Below are 18,953 nucleotides of genomic sequence, written 5' to 3'. Positions count from 1 at the left end.
GAAGAGAGACTGTAGAGGAGTACAATGCTGGGTGGGAGGGTGGGAGGGAGGGAAACGAGAGGACAGGAGAGGACGAGATGTAAAACAGAGATAGGGAGAGGATGGCACAAGGAAGTACGATAGGGACTGTGGCTGTAGTAGCACAGAGATGTTATGACAGCAGGCAGGGAAGGAGGTGTTGGTAAGGAGGAAAAATCAAAAGACTGAAAATAACAACGGAGGAAGAGCTTCAGGTGAGGTTCGCTGATCTCCCTGTTAAAACGAGGAAGAGATACAATGAAGCGGTTCATCACAACGTCCAGATGAGCTGCGCCTTTCTCTGAACCACTATCCAACCAGTACACAATACAACTTTTTATACCTGTTCCGCTAGAACAGCGTCGTCCTGCACAACAAGCTGTCTGTTTATGTGACTCGTATGCCAATGTAATCACTTTAATAACACCGGATGGGCCGATGCACTCACGGGCAAATCCACATTGACGTCCGAGCCATCCAGTAGTAAAACGCGACAGGTGATGGTGGTCCTGGCCGTGCCCGCCGCGGGGATGTGGACGGCCGCTCCCCCGGTCACCACCGCCGGGGCATGGACGACCTGCTGTTGATGGGCGAGCAGCAGGGGGTTCCCGGTGGACCCTCTCCCGCCTCCTCCACCACCGAGACCGTCCGCCTCGTCCTGGTCGGTCGCCTGAAACCGTCTCCGTCGGCTAAACGTCCGGCGCAGAAAGCCCATCATCTTTGGGATCCACCACTGGTAGGGGTCTGTCCTTGTCGGTCGGTAGTGGCGGCTGAGCGCACCGGAACACCGCGCGGAGTGGGTTCGGAGAACCGGGGTCCTGTGCTGCCACCTTCGCAGTGCAGGAAAAGTAAAATAAATAAATTAAAAAAAGGCACTCTTCGGGCTGCCGATCAATCCTTAAATCTGGACGTCGGCAGCGGGCTGGTCGTCTACTTAGACCGCATACCAATCCGAACTATCCGATGCGTCGCGGTGCCAACTAGTTGATTCCCGACCGTGCATCGAGCCTCCACCAGGCAGGAGTCGCTGGCGGAAATGAAAGCCCTTTGCACCTGCCGCTGTGCAAACTTGCTTGCGCTGAGGCTGAAAGCCCACCGAAATCCCGTCCGGCCGGTCCGCAGTGGGGACCCCAGTGTCACATCGTCCGAGAGGGAGGTCGGTGTATGTGTGTGTGTGTGTGTGTGTGTGAACCCGAATAAAAGATAACACACCGCTTGATGGATCTCGGGGCTCGTTGTTGTTGTTTAATGATGAGCACCGGGGAGGGAGGCTTCTGCTCTACCTCTGAGGTAAAAGTTAACCAGCGAAACTGGACCGACAGCATGCTCTGCGCCTGCGTAAAAACACAGAGCTGAACAAACTTTCTTTCCCCTATGTTGCCAGCCGATCCAGCAGTGTGGTAACAGACTAGCGCCACCTATCTGTCAGTCCACCACTTGATCAAATGAGGAAATTAAATCTATTATGGGTGGTCATGCACAATAGGCGGTTAATGGGATACAATACAAATAACAATACATACGCCTGTTCGTGTTTATTATTAGATGATAAGAATAATAGCTATAAAAAGACAGGGCAACAGGCCGCATAATACTGTGTAGGTCATTTGTTTGCACATTATGGCACAGACATTCAGGAGTCAGATCATATCATGAATGTGATTTAATAGGATTAAATCCCACAGGAATCACACTTGTGTGTAGATTAGCTACCACACAATATGTTGTGTGGTAGGCCAGCATGTGAATGATTTTTTTACCAGGATGTGCCCTCTCCTGTGTGCTTAACTTAACTACAAATAATGTCACCAGACACAACAAAGTGGAGTACAAAAAGGATTAAAAGTGTATATTTACAAAATCATCATCATTACAGTCATTCTTTCCAGGTAGCCCTGCGTCCTCACAGTGCAGCATACAACACAGTCTACATCATAAAGTGTTCATCCTGACACCATGAAAAACCAGGTTGGCATCGATTTTTCTGCCCACCAGAAGTCAGAGGCATCAATAGAAATCAATGTATTTATTCCCTGTGTCAATCATTTAATTGAGGTGGTGATCCTTGGGGTGGGGGAGGGCGGTCTTCCTTGTGCTGCCGTCACCCGAAGATACAAAAGTTGATAAGGGTCACATAGTTTATGAAGACACCAATAAAGCGCTAGAAATGTCCACGGGATCAGGCAACTAAGGCACTGTTCTATGGGAGCAGCAGTCTGGTGTTTAGCTGGGCGTTGCTATAGTGCTAAGTACCGTTCGCTTCAGTACCGCCGTCATTCTCACCCGGCAGGGAACAGAATCTCTCCATTTCTTCCACCATTCTCCTTATTCAACGACGGCCATCTTTGTTCCATCTTGGTATTTAAATGCTCGATGCTTTAGGGAACTGATTGCAGAATTGTCCGCTGAAGGTGACATAATGACATAATGCTTATGTCCTGTGTGCTCAACCTAGTCCATGCAGCTCACATACAAATATTCTCTGAGTCTAGCCAGACTCATACCAGTCCAAAGTTTGGCAAAATGTTGGGGACATCATTCAGTAGCAGGAGGGACCCTCACTCTTCTTGGTGGAAGGTAGCTATGGTTGGAATGAAGTTAGGCTGGTGTGCGTGTACATGTGTCCTGCTTTGGATGGCTAGCAGTAGTGAGGTAAGCTATGGGGTTGAAGATCTTTTCTGTCTCTCTTTGTAGACTCGTAGTATGGCCTCGCACACAAACTGGAACTGACACTGAAACACAGAGACATGAGCTGTTGGACACTGGTAATAGCAAGTGCTATTAGTTACTGGTAAAATGTACTGGTATTAGTAACTGATAAGGGTTATTGGTATTAGTAAGTTGTTTAACTATAAATAATTGTGCGTTCGGAAGGAGAATTGGTTGTGTTAGCTGCTTCCATTGACTTGGAGAGTTAACTCTCCAAGTCAATGGAAGCAGATAACACAACCAATTCTCCTTCCGAACGCACAATTATTTATAGTTAAACAACTTACAGTAACGAGAGTTACAGTAGCAACTCAAAAAGCATCACACAGATAATCACAGCGCCAAAAATAGTGCCAAATTAATTATGTTCCTGTTATTTCTTATTTGCTTTTTAGGGAGCGAATTGTTACATCTGGCCAAGGGCTGCAGACGGAAACTAGCCTACTGGCTAGATGTAGACAAACAGAAATCCTGTTGTGTTGTTACTGGCCCTTATTCATAACCCATTGAACAACTTTGTAAAGGTATCCAATCATTTGTGTTCCCCTCGTTACTCTAACAGTTTCCTCTTAAAACCAACGGGCGGCAGTGAGCCACCAGAGCGCGTAGCTCCCGTTAGAGCGTCCGACCGCTAGTCAGTGTCAGTACCGTGGTCTGGACCATCATGGCCCGCTGGTCCCTGAGGGCTCGGACCACGTCCAGGGGGTACAAGGGCCGACCCTCCTCCAGGAGCGCCAGCGCTGTCTCCATGGTGATCAACACACCTGTTCGCCCAATCCCGGCGCTGGAATTACACCCCCCAGCCGGTTAGGGTAAAGTCCATGTATGCATAAGGTGCTTATGTAACCAGCGTAATGTGTGTGTGTGTATGTGGGACAGAGTGTATCTGTGTGTGTGGGACTTATGGTGTTTGTGTAGTCACCTGCAGTGCACCATCAGTGTCTCCTGGCCTTTCCTCCGGTCGCGGACACAGTTGACAAACTGCAGGAAGTCAGAGGGGTCGTCCGGAACGCCGTGGTCCGGCCACGCCACGTACTGGAGGTGTGTGACCGCGCGCTCCTCCCCCCGCTACACGTCACACACACACACACACACACACACACACACACACACACACACACACACACACACACACACACACACACACACACACACACACACACACACACACACACACACACACACACACACACACACACAGGTCAGTATAGTGCTGAAGGAGGAAAAACTGTCTGATCTCTATGAGGAGGAGGAGGAGGAAAGGGAAGGCCTGGGGGAGGAGGGGGGTGAGTGTCGTCTACGATGGGCTTGCGGCCGGCGACTTCATGCCGGGATTAACTCTCTGCCAGAGAGGCAGATGGACCTTCCCAGCAGTGTGTGTGTGTGTGTGTGTGTGTGTGTGTGTGTGTGTGTGTGTGTGTGTGTGTGTGTGTGTGTGTGTGTGTGTGTGTGTGTGTGTGTGTGTGTGTGTGTGTGTGTGTGTGTGTTTACACTGAATGACTACTTGGGCATTGGTCTCCTTACCTTTTCACCACGGCAGGTAATCTACAAATATAATATTGTATAAAACTGTAATTGATATTTACTAAACAAATGTCTGCCCCTTACAGGCACCCAGACAAAACAAAATACAACATGATGTTGTTGTGTTACCTAACCATACCCTGTCCGACGACACACACAAGACGCACACATACACACAAACAACCAAATGCCTGGTGGCCGACCATCCACCCAGGCAGGTAGTGACTGTATGATATTGGCAGGGGGCTTGTGTGTGTGTGGTTATTGCCTGTGGTCAGTGCTCTGATGTGACAGATGGCATGAGCACGATACATGGACCCAACGCTGAAAACATCAACGGAAATAGACTCTGCATGGCTCACTGTATAACGCATTACCATGGATGTGTGCGTGTGTATGTGTATGTATGTATGTATGTATGTATGTATGTTTGTTTGGGTGGATGGGTGTACATGTGTAGGGTTATGTATGTGTGTGTAGGTGTGTGTGTGTTTGCCTGTGTATATGTGTGTGTGTATATGTGTGTGTGTGTGTGTGTGTGTGTGTGTGTGTGTGTGTGTGTGTGTGTGTGTGTGTGTGTGTGTGTGTGTGTGTGTGTGTTACTGTACCTGCGTGTGCGTCAGGGTGAAGCAGCGGGTGACGTAGGCGAGGGTGCACTCCTCCGAGTGGCAGCTCACCCTCAGGCAGCCATACTGCTTCGCCTCCGCCGGATGCGGCCAGTACTGGTGGCACTTGGTCTGCCGGGGCGCATGACATCATCACTTAATTACATTACTCTCCCACATGAATCATCCATCAAGCACGGGGGGGGGGGATACACAATGTCACTCCTACCTGGGCCGCATTATGTCTGACTAAGATTGAAATTCAGATGCAGAGCACACCAAGAGAGAAATGAGCTTAGAGAGACTCAAGGACAACGCGCCAAACAACTGTGCACTGCTTGAGTGTGAGTGTGAGTGTGAGTGTGTGTGTGTGTGTGTGCGTGTGCGTGTCTTTGTGTGTGTGTGTGTGTGTGTGTGTGTGTATGTGTGTAGGAGGAGTGTTCAGGCCACTTGAAGCATACGAGGGAAAAGGATCAATTAATGAGAAGGGCCGGTTACCAAGCAACAGGTACGCTGAGGAACGGACAGCTCCATTCAGTGATGGTATGACAGAGCTGCTGCTTCTGCTGCTGCCGCCCCACACTCCGAGGGCTGTATCGCCCCACACTCCGAGGGCTGTATCGCTCCGCTCTCAGAGAACGTACCTCATTGGCATCCAGCACACACACGCTCTGCCGTAGAGCTCGGCCCGCTGGCCTGTGAAATCTCTAATTACCCTCTCCTGCTCCCTATTGATCCCTTGTATCCTTGTTTCTTTGTGTAAGAAGAATAAAACCCCACACACACACTCATGTGTGCGATGTAATCATAGCAATCACAAATCAAATCAACGCAAATAAACCAATTACAACAGCATGACACGATGCTGATGTGATGGTGTTGTTTTGATTAGCACAGCGATCAAGCATGCCCAACTCTCTGTGTGTGTGTGTGTGTGTGTGTGTGTGTGTGTGTGTGTGTGTGTGTGTGTGTGTGTGTGTGATGATCCTGAGTTGTACTGACCCGTCCCCTCTCGGTGAGTGTGGTGAGCATGATGACGGTGCGTGTCTGCTGCTCCCACACACACTGCCAGAAGTGTGTACATGTGTGGGGCAGGGGACCCTGCGCTGCGATGTAACGTAAACACATGCCGGACGACGGGGGGGCCACCTGAGGACACACACACACACACACACACACACTGTATTTAACCATTTTGCAGATGCTTTTTCCAAAGCAACTTACAAACACGCACACACTACACATTGTGAGTGAATGTGTAACCCTAGATGGAGACCGGATACAAGGTTCTCTGTGAAAGCAGGAGCACGTACTGCGATGTGGCTGGCGTTGATGTAGTCTTCCTGGTCCTGCAGAACCACCCTGGAAACGTCGTCTGGGGAAGGAGAACGCGAGGAATACAAACTGACTCCGTTGTCGAGGCAACCGCTGGGGCCGGTGAGTTACTTTCACGAGGCTTCCTACCAGCCACTAAGCTAACATGCCAACGTTAGACAAGGTAGCGCATGGAGGGGGAGAGGGGAGGAGAGGAGAGGAGAGAGGAGAGAGGGGAGAGGAGGGAAGACGGAGAGGAGATGAGAGGAGAGGAGGGAAGAGGAGAGGAGAGGAGAGAGAAGAAGAGAGGAGAGGGGAGAGAAGAAGAGAGGAGAGGGGAGAAGAGGGTAAGGAGGGGGGGGGGGGGGGGGCGGACCTAGAGAGGAGAGGAGTGCAGGAGGACGTGCTGGTAGAACTCACATGGCAGAACGTCCTTGTAGCGGTTCTTCTCCATGTTCTCCGGTAGGCGAGAACAGCCCAGCAGGAGGCCAGGCTTCCTCCTGTACAGGTTCTGGAAGGCAGAGAGAGAGGGGGAGGAACATGTTGAGACCCAGGACAGATAGAACACACACACACACACACACACACACACACACACACACACACACACACACACACACACACACACACACACACACACACACACACACACACACACACACACACACACACACACACGGGACAGGTCCTCCTAGTTTTTCAGCCAACGACTCCACAGATTAAGGGCAGCACTCGTTCGGCTTTGGTACCATCCCAAAATAAGAGTGAGTAGCACACGTATAATCCTGCATCAAGTACGGTATTACGACAAATGTGGGAATTTCTGTGCGTGTACAGGCATCTGCGTGTGTGCGTGTGTGCGTGCGTGCGTGCGTGCGTGCGCGTAGGTCTGCTATTCTGGGCCTACTACCTCAAAGTGGAAGGAGAGAGTGCCTGACTGCAGCCCTCTCTCCAGCTGTCTCATGGAGTCCTCCAGGGTGCTGGCACGCTCCGCCTGGCCCGGCGACGAGGGCTTGTCGGACTCTGATTGGCCGGTCAGCGAGAGGGAAGGGGGGAACTGTAGTAGTTGGGCCACCCGACCGGGACCTGCAAGACAGAGAGGTAGACAGGAGCAGGTCAGCCCTAGCCTGGTTCTACCAGACTCTCGTACTTCACTTCATTTCATTTCATTTGTACAGAGAGTCTGGACCTAATCAATTGACAAACGTTAACTCACTTGAAGGCGGGTGTCTGTTGAAGTTTAAAATGATTGGATCTGCCCAGTGCCACTCTGGTTCTGCCATAACCAATCGCTAACGTTTGGTTGTGACGTCGTATGTCATGCGCCGGGAATCACGCGCAGGTTGTACACAAACCAAACACCTTGCGCGTCTGCACGAAAATGTCCGTCAACGACAGCTGCAGGTTTTGTTCGTCGAATTTAATTTATCAGGGAAAAATTGCACATTGTAAATCAACTACCGACCTACAACAACAACTCAAACTGGCGCACGACTTTATCGTCATTGTTCTCAGACACGCCCTCTGTTCGCTGATTGGGCGCCGCTGTGGCGGCGCCAGAAAACCAAATTACATACAGCAGGTCCAGACCTAGTACTGAAGGGAAATTCAAATTGAGCGGAAGTACTTAGGCGGGCGGAGCCAGGCTAGGTCAGCCCACCCCTCAACCCTAAACAGAGAACACCGGGCGCTTGTGGACCATCTAGGAGTCATCGTCAAGGAGACGGAGGAGGTACAAATAGATAAACCATAAATGAATGTTTGAGGGTAGGTAGTGGATTTCTTTTGACATGCGTGTAAGTCTTGAGATCTTATACATTGGGTTTGTTATACTTGGCTGAATAGCTATATTACCTTTTAGTATATGCTACTCGTGAACCTCCTAAGATGGCACAATTTGATTGGTTCTCTATCTTGGGGTATTTGGCAATATCCCACGATTGAGATCTCAAACTTGTTATATATTGATATTGTTTTCATCACAAAATGTCAGTCTCGTCAGACTAATAAAAACAAACAAACTGCTCATAAAAACTAATAAATCCTGGCCGAAAAGTGTTATCTTGTTTATTTTTGTAGTGTTCACGTGTAGTATATACTAAAATAATTATTCGCCTCAGTAAATAGTGGAGAATAGCCCCCAAATAGATATATTTAAAAATTATTCCCCTTCGGCAAATAATTGTTTAATATATCCTTTTCTCTCACACACCCAACCCCACACACCTTTGCGTCTGATGAGCAGGGCGAGCTCCCGGGAGTGGGACTCTCGGCTGGCCTTGATGAACATGACTACCTGGTCATGGGTGTGCTCAGAAATGTCTCGACCGTTGATGAGCACTAACAGGTCTCCCTCCAGCAGCTGGGGCTCACACCGCCCCGCCTGCAGACACACACATTTAGAGGTTATCATGTTATAGGCCTGTGAATGGTTTCAGAGGCCTCTCGTCTAGCCACCTGCTTCATCAACACTATTTATTCAGTGCTGTTGAGTCATTGAGCAGCCACTTAGATCCAAAGCGATTCACAGTCGATGCAGATGAGCAGGTTGGGCTGAGGGCCTTTTTCTCAAGGATCCCTACAGGTAGTTTGCAGTTTTCAGGGATCAAATTCACAACCCTAACCCTATAGCCGATCCTCTATCATGCCCCCTCTTTTCCTTTCGCCCCCCCCCACACACACACACACACACACACACACACACACACACACACACACACACTCACATGGTGTGCTGGGAGGAGATCACACGGCTCAATTGACATAAAGGACACCTTAATGTTTCACCAAAGACACGCTGAGGGTTGATCTTACCGGGGACTCAGGCTTAACATGGGATATCGCTAGAGGCATCTTCTGATCCACCCCGCCCTGGGAGGAGGGAGGAGGGGGGAGGGGGAATGATACATGAGTCAAGAATGGAGACAAATGTTGTTTGTCGGTTTCTTGTCGGCGAGCATGAGAGAGTATGAGAATGACTCACCTTGACGTTGAAGCCAAACCTTCCTTCATGATCCGGAGCAATACGTACAAGAAGAAGATCTCCATCTCCCAGCGGGGGCTGAGGACACACACATGGGGACAAATGGAAAACACACAAAAACACACACACACACACACTAGAGTCCACCCTTTCCATCCTCAACCATCATGAAACACACACACATTGACACAGAGACACACACACAAAGACACAATGAAAGACATTCACATTCACACACACACACACACACACACACACACACACACACACACACACACACACACACACACACACACACACACACACACACACACACACACACACACACACACACACACACACACACTGGGTAGATTACATCACTGACCTTGTCCCATTTGTGTGGAGATGTGTCTCCATTATCTTCATCTCCTGTGCTGATGTCAAACACATTGAACGAGCTTTCCTGGCTGTGTTGACCAGCGCTGTTGCTATGGAGAGAAGATTTAAATTGGATGAAGTCACATTGAGAGAGTAGCTTTCAGAAATGTCCATTATCTTTGGAGGCCCTTGAGACTCACCGCTGGGGAGACTCCTCCCCCTCACTGCCCCTGCTGCTGCCCACGGAGACCCTGTACGTGTAGAAGACGTCCTCCCCCTCGGCCATGTCTTCCAGCTCGTTGGTCAGCTCCACCGACGATGGGCGGGGCTTACTGATGCCATGGCGAACTCTGGGGCTCCGCCTACCACAACCAGACACCCCGTCCCGTTAACCCAGTGATCTGCTATGGGCCTCAACACAGGGGCTACAGAGGGAGGGGGCCGTACCAGTTGGGTGTGTTGGGGGGGGATCTGGAGGGCAGGCTCTTGGTCTCCAGGTACTCTGAGGACAGCGAGCGCTGGAGGACAGGGTTCCACACCATCCCTCCCACCACGCGCTGACACACCGGGCCGCCCCTGTAAACCGCAGCACCGTGAGACATATGGAGCTATCCTACCGGAAGTACTTTCTTCAATGTATGTATGTGTATGTGTATAATGTGTATATATATATATGTGTGTGGTGTGTATATATATATAATATATACATAAATAGGTGTGTGTGTGTGTGTGTGTGTGTGTGTGTGTGTGTGTGTGTGTGTGTGTGTGTGTGTGTGTGTGTGTGTGTGTGTGTGTGTGTGTGTGTGTGTGTGTGTGTGTGTGTGTGTGTGTGTGTGTGTGTGTGTGTGTGTGTGTGTGTGCGCGCGATCACCTGTCTGTCTTGGTGGGGCCCAGCCTGCCCAGGTGCTGGGTGATCAGCTTGCTGTAGGCCTGCCTGCTGCTGTAGTTGTGCTTGGGGCTGCGAGCGGAGCGGCTGGAGCTGAAGAAGGAGTGGTGGTCCACACTGGACCTCCACAGGTTCTTACAGGCCTTGGGACAGCGCAGAACCAAAGACACTTCACAGTCCTGGGTCTCACCCTGTAGGACACAGTGGTCTGGACCTTTAACAACAACAACAACATGATAATAACGTCCATCATGCCTGGTCTGCAACGATGGATAATCCGAGGGATTGACTTTTCTATGTGTTCTCGTCCCGTCCGTATAGGTGGAAATCTGTCTTGCTGTTGATAAGACGCACAATGAAGAGAAAAATAATACATTATTCCCCTCAAATGCGTTCAAACTAAAGTTACAAACCTGTTTAGAAAATGTAACAAGTAGAAAGTACTGATATTTGTGTTTCAATTAAGGGTTAGGGTTAATAAAAAGTTGTCAAGAAATAGAAATACTCAAGCAAAGTACAGATACGGATAAAGTACTGAAAACGGTACTGAAGTATAGGACTTTAGTTACATTTTTACTACACCTACATTTGTACTTCCTACTTCCCCCCTCTGCATAGAGACATTCTAGCATCCATAATGTCTGGGAGGAACGGACTCACATGTTTGCGTTTGAGGTGCACCAGGAAGCGTTTCCTCTTGAAGGAGATCTTGATGATGTTGCCCCTGCGTGGGACAACAGGCACCGGGTCAGAAGACAGATGTCACAGGTCCACAATAGCCCACCGTCCAATCAGAGAGCTCGGCACTCACCAGGGGAAGAAACTGGAGCAGATCATGTTGCAAAACACAGCCACACCGCTGGAGGCCAGGCCCACCAACAGTGGAACGCTGGTCGAGTCCTGAGAGAGCGAGCACAGGTTAACGTAGAGAGAGAGAGAGAGGGAGAAAGAGAGAGATATAGGGATAAAGAGTTAAAGCGAAAAAATTCATATCATCGAGGAAACACCAGAAAGCTAATAACTAATCATAAACGTGTTTATGTAACAAGTAATATCAGAGAAAAGAATGCAACTAATAACACGGAAAGGCATGTGATTAAGTCAAACTACAATGAGACCGACAAACCAGGAAAAGCAGAGGTGGGTGTGTGTGTGTGTGTGTGTGTGTGTGTGTGTGTGTGTGTGTGTGTGTGTGTGTGTGTGTGTGTGTGTGTGTGTGTGTGTGTGTGTGTGTGTGTGTGTGTGTGTGTGTGCTACCATGGCAGCGTGCAGCTCCACTCCATAAAGCTCAAGTGTTCGTGCCGTGTTAAGGAAACAGAGCTCAGCCTCGCTCTGCTTCAAACCCCTGAGGGAGAAAACACAAAGAGAGAGCCACTAGCATCCAGGACAACAGCAGACAACTACCCCACTCAACTACCCTACACTGCCACTGTTCTCTGCCCACATAACTACCCCACACTACCACTGTTCTCTGCCCCATAGAACTACCACTGTTCTCCACTACCACTGAACCACACCATCACTACCACTGTTCTCCACTACCACTGAACCACACCATCACTACCACTGTTCTCCACTACCACTGAACTGAACCACACCATCACTACCACTGTTCTCTGCAACACAATGCAGAAATATACCATCCATATCTATGTTCTCTACACAAAAAGGAACTAAGCCGCAGTATCACTCTCCTATAAAACACAACACAGATAGACCGAACAACCCCCCTCACCATGACTGTGAGTAGCTACATAGTTAATTAATTCATCCACAATGGGAAATAATGTGGTTCCTCTAAATGTTCAAATGTGACAAAAAAAAAAGTGTAATTAGTAGCAGTAATAGTAAATAATGGCAAATAAATACATCTATAAATGTTATGGGATGCAGGCGGTGTGGTGTGCCATATAGATGTTTCTGGTGTAGGGAGACTATCCTTTCACTACAACTCAGACAGAGGGTTTGTCTTCTGATCAACAGCCCAAGTCCTCAAAGTACTTGTGCTGGGGATGCAGGTCCTCCACTTTAGATAGGAAGTCATCGTCTTGCTCTGGGAGGAAGTGGCTCTTGGAGAGGTAACCAGGGAGACAGGACTGACTGTGATCCCCAAGCTCTGCTGCTGGCAGAGAGAGAAAGACAGAGAGACAGAGAGATAGAGGGAGAGAAAGAGAGAAAGCGAGAGACATAAGAATTACTGCACACACTCGAAGACCAAAATAGCTTGTTGGTTTAATTTTTTGCGTCAAATAATAATCCTATTTTTCATTATCACTATCGATCACTGATCAAGATTACTCATTGAATTGATCCGTCACAGTGTTTGTGGTTGGGAGAGAGAAAGAGGGAAAGAGAGAGTCTTACACTGAACTGCATAAGAAGCCAGCACTACTGCTGCACTCAGCGTACACTGCAACCTGCAATCAAACTTTGATTACACACTGTAACTATACGTCTAATGGAAACTGTGTCACAAAGGGGAAAGGAGGTGTGTGTGTGTGTGTGTGTGTGTGTGTGTGTGTGTGTGTGTGTGTGTGTGTGTGTGTGTGTGTGTGTGTGTGTGTGTGTGTGTGTGTGTGTGTGTGTGTGTGTGTGTGTGTGCATGTGTGTGTGTGTGCGGGTGGTGCTTGTTCCCACCTTCCCTCTCTGATGTCGCTGCTGATCTGGAGGAAGTAAAGGTGCCTACAGAAGAAGAGGGGGGAAGAGGAACAAACGCCCACAAACCCGCTCTCAGAAAAATAATCAACATCCTATTCAAACTTTACTGGACACGCAAGTGAGCAGTCAGCTCTCAGGGTAACGGTTGCATGTTGACATTTAGAAATCCCTCTGAGTAAAACTAGTATCTACTATTATTATTCATCATTCATGTCATTAAGCAGACACTTCTATCCAAAGTGACACACAGGGATGAGCACCATTCAAGAGGAGGTTAGACAGCCTGCACAAGGAATAAAACCCTGTAACTTTTCAGTTGGCAATTGAACCTGCTAGCCACTATATTATCTCAAATCTATAAAGCCGTATGAGACCACCATTCATTACAAATAGGAACATTGAGATGCCTGCAGCCCCCAGTGGCAGATGGTGATAGGTCTGGCCGGGAGGTGACAGGAGAACAGAACAAAGGTAAACTACCTTGTCTGTTCGTGCTGCAGAGAGTTTGGGTCGGAGATGAAGAATCGTACTCGGAAGTTGAGATAGAAGGGTGCGACGAGCCCTGAAAGGGTGCACACAGAAATTGTTATGTTACTTCCACACACAGCTTCATAGTCATCGTACTTCACACGGCCTGACCCCTAGCCCCAAATGCATCTCTGATGCCGCTCTGAGGGTAGAATCGCATGTGCAAAATGCAAGATGCCAAAAGGCAAATCACCTGGGGAATAAAGGGGTAAGTTGTGTGAACCGTGTATAACCATCATGCCAGCCAGCTCAATTGTACCCATGGTTTTCAGGAAATGTACCTACAAGTAATCCAATTCAAAATGGATGGATAGATTTTCCTCGGTTCAGCATCATCCTAAGAAACATACCCAATAGTAAGTAAGCCTGAAGATTTTCATTTGATTATAATCATATGATCATTTTCTAGTTAAAGGGTTGGTGTATGTGTTTACCCCAAGCTTAAGCCTATCAGGCCTGCCTTTTCAATATGACCAGGGTGGGAGAATGACTTTTTGGTTCACCAGCCAGTGTCCGTTTTTTATGAAAATACACCAGACTTTGATATTTTACCAGACACAATCAAGTTTTTCAAATGCTCATGCATGACTATGCTTTAGCGATTATATTTGAAAAATATATTGAATGTACTGTATATTTACCTATTTAAATCGTTTACCAATAAAACCATAACCAAAATGGTAAATCCCCCAAGAGCCCAGGAACACCCCTATTAAGACTCACTGATAGCGCTGGGAACTGTTTGTCTTCAATTTAACATTTCTCATTTAATGCATAGATTAATGTACAAATAAAGAGACACCCTTTGATCTGAACTAATGTTATCCTAACACTGTTGGATGGTTGTTGAAAGTAGTTCCAACGAAATTTGTATTAGAAGTAGTTTTTCTTGATTTCATGAATGAATGAATAACGTGATGACGTGTGACATTAGCACATTAACGACAGTGCTTACTGATCCGTCTGCACTGCAGGCTACAGGCTAGCATCGGATATTACACCAAGCCCTTCCTTTTCTGTCTGTCTTTTTTTTGGTCCACCAATCATATCGCCACGGTGGCAGGAGGATTGATTAAATTGACCAAATAATTACAAAATCAAACCTAATTTGGTGGCGGAGGCTAATTTCCCACCCTGAGTATGACCCCTCTAGGCCACTGAGGTCATCTGGGCTCTGTCTGCTACTCGTATCTAGAGTCAGGACAACACAGGATTAGCCTGGAGCTAATAATCATGCCACATAACCTAACCTTGAAGGGTTAGGGTTTCCTCCACAGCTAGCATTCATATCCAGGCTAAAAACGTTGTTTTTATTATTTTGTATTATTCATCATTCTGCATTATTTACGTGTATCTTTTCGCTAGATGTTGAGCACTTTGAAATGTGGATAGAAATGTGCACACAAATACAATCGCCTTGCATTTCCTCGCACCCAGGAGTCTTTCGAACATCGAAATTGTCCAGCAGTGTAGTCAGAGAGCACAACGGTGAGTTCTACATTTTGAGCATGAATCCAAATACCTTTCATCTGCTTCTTCAAGGGTTTCTCTGGCTCCAACCACCTCTGAGAGAGAGAGAGAGAGAGAGAGAGAGAGAGAGAGAGAGAGAGAGAGAGAGAGAGAGAGAGAGAGAGAGAGAGAGAGAGAGAGAGAGAGAGAGAGATACAATAGATGAACGATCCAAAATGCAGTTCAATGCATCTCTTCACCATTGCCAAACTGTGCAACAAATAAAGAAACGCCGGCTCACAGGAGAGTGTGTGTTGGCCGTGATGGAGGCGATGGTGGTGCCTGCCTCCCGGAGTTGCAGGCTGAAGAGATGTCTCTCCAGGAGGCCCAGGTGGTCACACACCAGGTCCAGCAGCACCCCACCTTCATCCTGCTTCTGTGGGCCCGGGAGTGAGGGGGAGGGGGTAGGACAGGCTAAGATTACCCCATTTTAGTATGGTCACATCATTTATGGATAGGACTCCATCTCATATATATATTGTGGCAACCCCGATCCGACGGAGGAGTTCGAGCCCCGCCAGCGCCCTCTCCGCGGGCAGGTAGTCCGTGGGAGATATGTGGCGCACGGCGCAGCGACGCGGGAGCGTGCATCGAGCGCACCCGCGCAATCACGGAGATGCGGAGCACCCGGCGGAGGGAGACGGCGGAGGGTTCTTAAGGACCGCGCGCGCACCAGTCAGGGGAATGCGACCGAGTTGGAGAGACGCGGTAGGGGGAGATTACCCGGACCCACGTTAATGACATTTCGCCTCTCCCCAGGACTAAGGAGCCAGAGACGCAAGGGATCGAGACGCCGACCCCGCAGCAGGACCAGACCCGGGGCGGTTCCCTTTTTTCCCCATGCCAGGAAGAACCTCAGTTAACTTTTTCGTTACCCTTTTTGCACGTGTGGTAAACGCAATAAAAAACCGTTGACCCACACCCTGTTTGGTGCGTCTCCTTCCGGAATCTCAGCCGCCGACGGTCGGGGTTGCCACAATATATATATACATATACACACACACACACATATACACACACACACACACACACACACACACACACACACACACACACACACACACACACACACACACACACACACACACACACACACACACACACACACACACACACAGGGCCGTAGCACCAAATCCTGGGCCCCTATACTATAGGTACTGATGGACCCCCCTGCGCTCAGCTGTTGACGGGGGGGGTATGGAGCGATTGTTGGCGGGGGGGGGGGGGGAGTATGGAGCGATTGTTGACGGGGGACGGGGGACGGGGGACGGGGGGAGACGTGGCCGGTATGTAATTTTTTATTTATTTTTTTCACAAATGTATGCTTGTAGCCCACATGAATGCTACTGGTGACCATAACAATGCAGTTGTCCGTTTTTTAACAAACACTAAATGGATGATGTTGAATCTGAAGCAGTAACAGGAAGGCTGTGTGTGCTATCAGATTGGGTCTATGCATCCCAGGTACAGCCGGCTCCTCGTGTGTCCTTCAACCAGCTTCTGTTTAACATGCTCCACTGGCCCCCTCGTGATGGAACCACTTACGAAGGCTCCCCTGGAAGCTGCGCTTTATGGAGCGTATAATAATAATAATAAACCATCAAAAAAGGTAAGGGCAGTTTTGGGATGCCTTGCTACTTTCAATGTCATGACTCAAACATTTTAATGAGATCAAAGACCTAGTTGTGTGTGTGTGTGTGTGTGTGTGTGTGTGTGTGTGTGTGTGTGTGTGTGTGTGTGTGTGTGTGTGTGTGTGTGTGTGTGTGTGTGTGTGTGTGTGTGTGTGTGTGTGTGTGTGTGTTACTCACGCTGACTCTGAAGGTATGGATGGTGCCGTTCAACAGCTGAACCAGGCAGAGCAGGTCAGGTTTTGGCATGTCTGTAGCCCAGGCAAAAAGGTCTCACCTCGCAAGGACACACACACACACACACACCTTGCTTGAGCTCATCAGCTCATCACTGAGTGGGGACCTGGAACGACAGACACACAGACACACACCACACACACACACAGACAAAGAGACACACACACAAACACACACACACAGTTTCAGATGTTTCCGGGCTGTTGTCTTGTTGCCCATTGAAACCGAGCCCACAGGCTGGTACTGTGTGCGGTGAGTAATACAGTTTTAATATACGTGTTGGGCGAGATACAGCTCCCTGGTGAGTAATGTCTTGTGAATGCAGAGGAGTGACTGTGTGTGTGTGTGTGTGTGTGTGTGTGTGTGTGTGTGTGTGTGTGTGTGTGTGTGTGTGTGTGTGTGTGTGTGTGTGTGTGTTCTATCTGGCCTGGGTCTCAACATGTTCCTCCCCCTCTCTCTCATTCTCTCCCCATGTCTCTGTCTGCTCTCACTGGTTCTCCCTCCTGGCCCTCGCCTTGTGCAGACAGCTGAATGATAAGAATGTTAAATATTCTCAGAGTTAAGCACGCCCATTAACAGAGGTACAATCTGTTTCCCAATCCTAAAAAAGGCTAGCAATGATTGCGTGAACACAAACACGCATACATACACACATTAACACACAGACACGCACAGACACCAGGGTGAGCGGTTAGTGTCTGTTTGTGTGTTTGCGTTTGTGTTTATGTTTGCATACTTGCTGCAGACTTTCGATCTGATGTCACAACTCGACCATCGGGGGTGTGTGTGTGTGTGTACGTGTGTGTGTGTGTGTTTTTTGTTCAGGTTAACAATTGAATGGACGCAATTTCTTTCACACTCTTTCTTTAAAAGACACACGCAAAGTTTTAGTTAATGTTTGACAACAGTAACACACTTAGAATATATTAAACAAGCACTATTCTGCTTGACTACCTGCTTTCCCTAATAATCTAAATACCACGCTATCAATAGTGCATTTTAAGACAGAATACAACTAAAGTAGACATATACAATGTTTTACTTGTGTTTTTATTGCATGTAAAATATGAATTTAAATAGCATGCATTGCAAAGCAGTCAACAACAAAAGTCTGGGAGTCGGGTGTGGGAGTTACATTCAAACCAGGACAGGAACACTAGAGCTTAATTTTTTAAGGAATGCTAAGGAAGGCGAAATAAGGAGTGCTTAACTACTTTAGTAAGGAGTGAAGGAGTAGGTTTAGTAAGAAGTTAAGGAGTGCTTAACTCCTTACTTGGCCTTCTATAATAATCGGAAACAGAAAGAAGCGAAGCCCAACCTCAATGTAATCAGGCCTAGTTTAGATTAAAGCATGGCGATAATGAATTATGTTTTGACCTGGTCGGACTTTGGACTACACCCTAAAACCAACCTGTTTACAATATAGACTAATCTACAGCTACACCCAAGGGGAGGAACACTGTTCGCCAACTTTCGATCGGATCTTACAACATTACCGAGGTGATGTTTTGAAAAAGACGCATAGCGTTAAAAAGCGTTACTACCTCCGTGGTTCTGCTTGAGAGACGTGACATTTCCAGACGGTTGAGCAGATATCCAATGGGAAATAGTGGAAACGACGCGCGCCTGACAGGTGAGGAATAGGTAAATATCCGGGACCAGTCCGTCATCCCAGTGGTGGTGATTTCGCACGGCCCCGCCCCTTCAAGGCGCGAGCAAGAGGCGGGTACGCGCTATCCCATGTCCCTGAAACGGGGAAGGGATCGAGTCCTAAGGAACCATCCGGGGGACACGCGACTGATAATCAAAGCAATATATTCACTCCATAACACGAATAACATTAACAAACACACTATGAACTAAAGAATAATGGTTTCAAACGGATACACACAATCTACAAATAAAAGTAGTTTTTCATTATTAACACCTGTTGTAGAATTTTTTTATTGAACCAGTGAATTATCGAATAATATAATGAGTAATTCAATAATCTA

The 18,953-nt window shown here is 48.1% G+C and overlaps 2 protein-coding genes across 2 annotated transcripts in view; both read right to left on the bottom strand.

Moving 5' to 3' along the window:
• The window catches only part of epb41l4b (erythrocyte membrane protein band 4.1 like 4B), a 27,621-nt gene extending 26,244 nt beyond the window's left edge, over window positions 1-1,377 (bottom strand). Inside the window, exon 1 of the mRNA XM_060066069.1 lies at window positions 467-1,377. Coding sequence (XP_059922052.1) covers window positions 467-736 — 270 coding nt within the window. The 5' untranslated portion in view covers window positions 737-1,377. The remainder of the gene's footprint in view (window positions 1-466) is intronic.
• Window positions 1,378-1,841: 464 nt separating this feature from the next.
• On the bottom strand, window positions 1,842-18,670 carry ptpn3 (protein tyrosine phosphatase non-receptor type 3). Its single transcript, XM_060066068.1, has 26 exons — window positions 18,504-18,670; window positions 16,903-17,065; window positions 15,336-15,470; window positions 15,108-15,150; window positions 13,538-13,619; window positions 13,037-13,081; window positions 12,764-12,816; window positions 12,401-12,518; window positions 11,657-11,744; window positions 11,211-11,299; window positions 11,060-11,123; window positions 10,385-10,590; window positions 9,961-10,089; window positions 9,714-9,875; window positions 9,521-9,623; window positions 9,154-9,231; window positions 8,985-9,041; window positions 8,397-8,553; window positions 7,081-7,256; window positions 6,591-6,681; window positions 6,170-6,231; window positions 5,859-6,005; window positions 4,860-4,988; window positions 3,650-3,795; window positions 3,376-3,511; window positions 1,842-2,750 (listed from the first exon to the last, which is right to left on the bottom strand). Exons 2-26 carry the CDS (start codon window positions 16,969-16,971, stop codon window positions 2,676-2,678), a joined length of 2,640 nt encoding a protein of 879 aa, XP_059922051.1. The 5' UTR covers window positions 16,972-17,065; window positions 18,504-18,670; the 3' UTR covers window positions 1,842-2,675.
• Between the last annotated feature and the right edge of the window lie 283 nt (window positions 18,671-18,953).

The sequence above is a fragment of the Gadus macrocephalus genome, chromosome 11 (assembly GCF_031168955.1).
Source record: "Gadus macrocephalus chromosome 11, ASM3116895v1".
Lineage (NCBI taxonomy): Eukaryota > Metazoa > Chordata > Actinopteri > Gadiformes > Gadidae > Gadus > Gadus macrocephalus.
The sequence above is the reverse complement of the archived record's forward strand: the minus strand, read 5'-3'. Positions and strand labels throughout refer to the sequence as shown.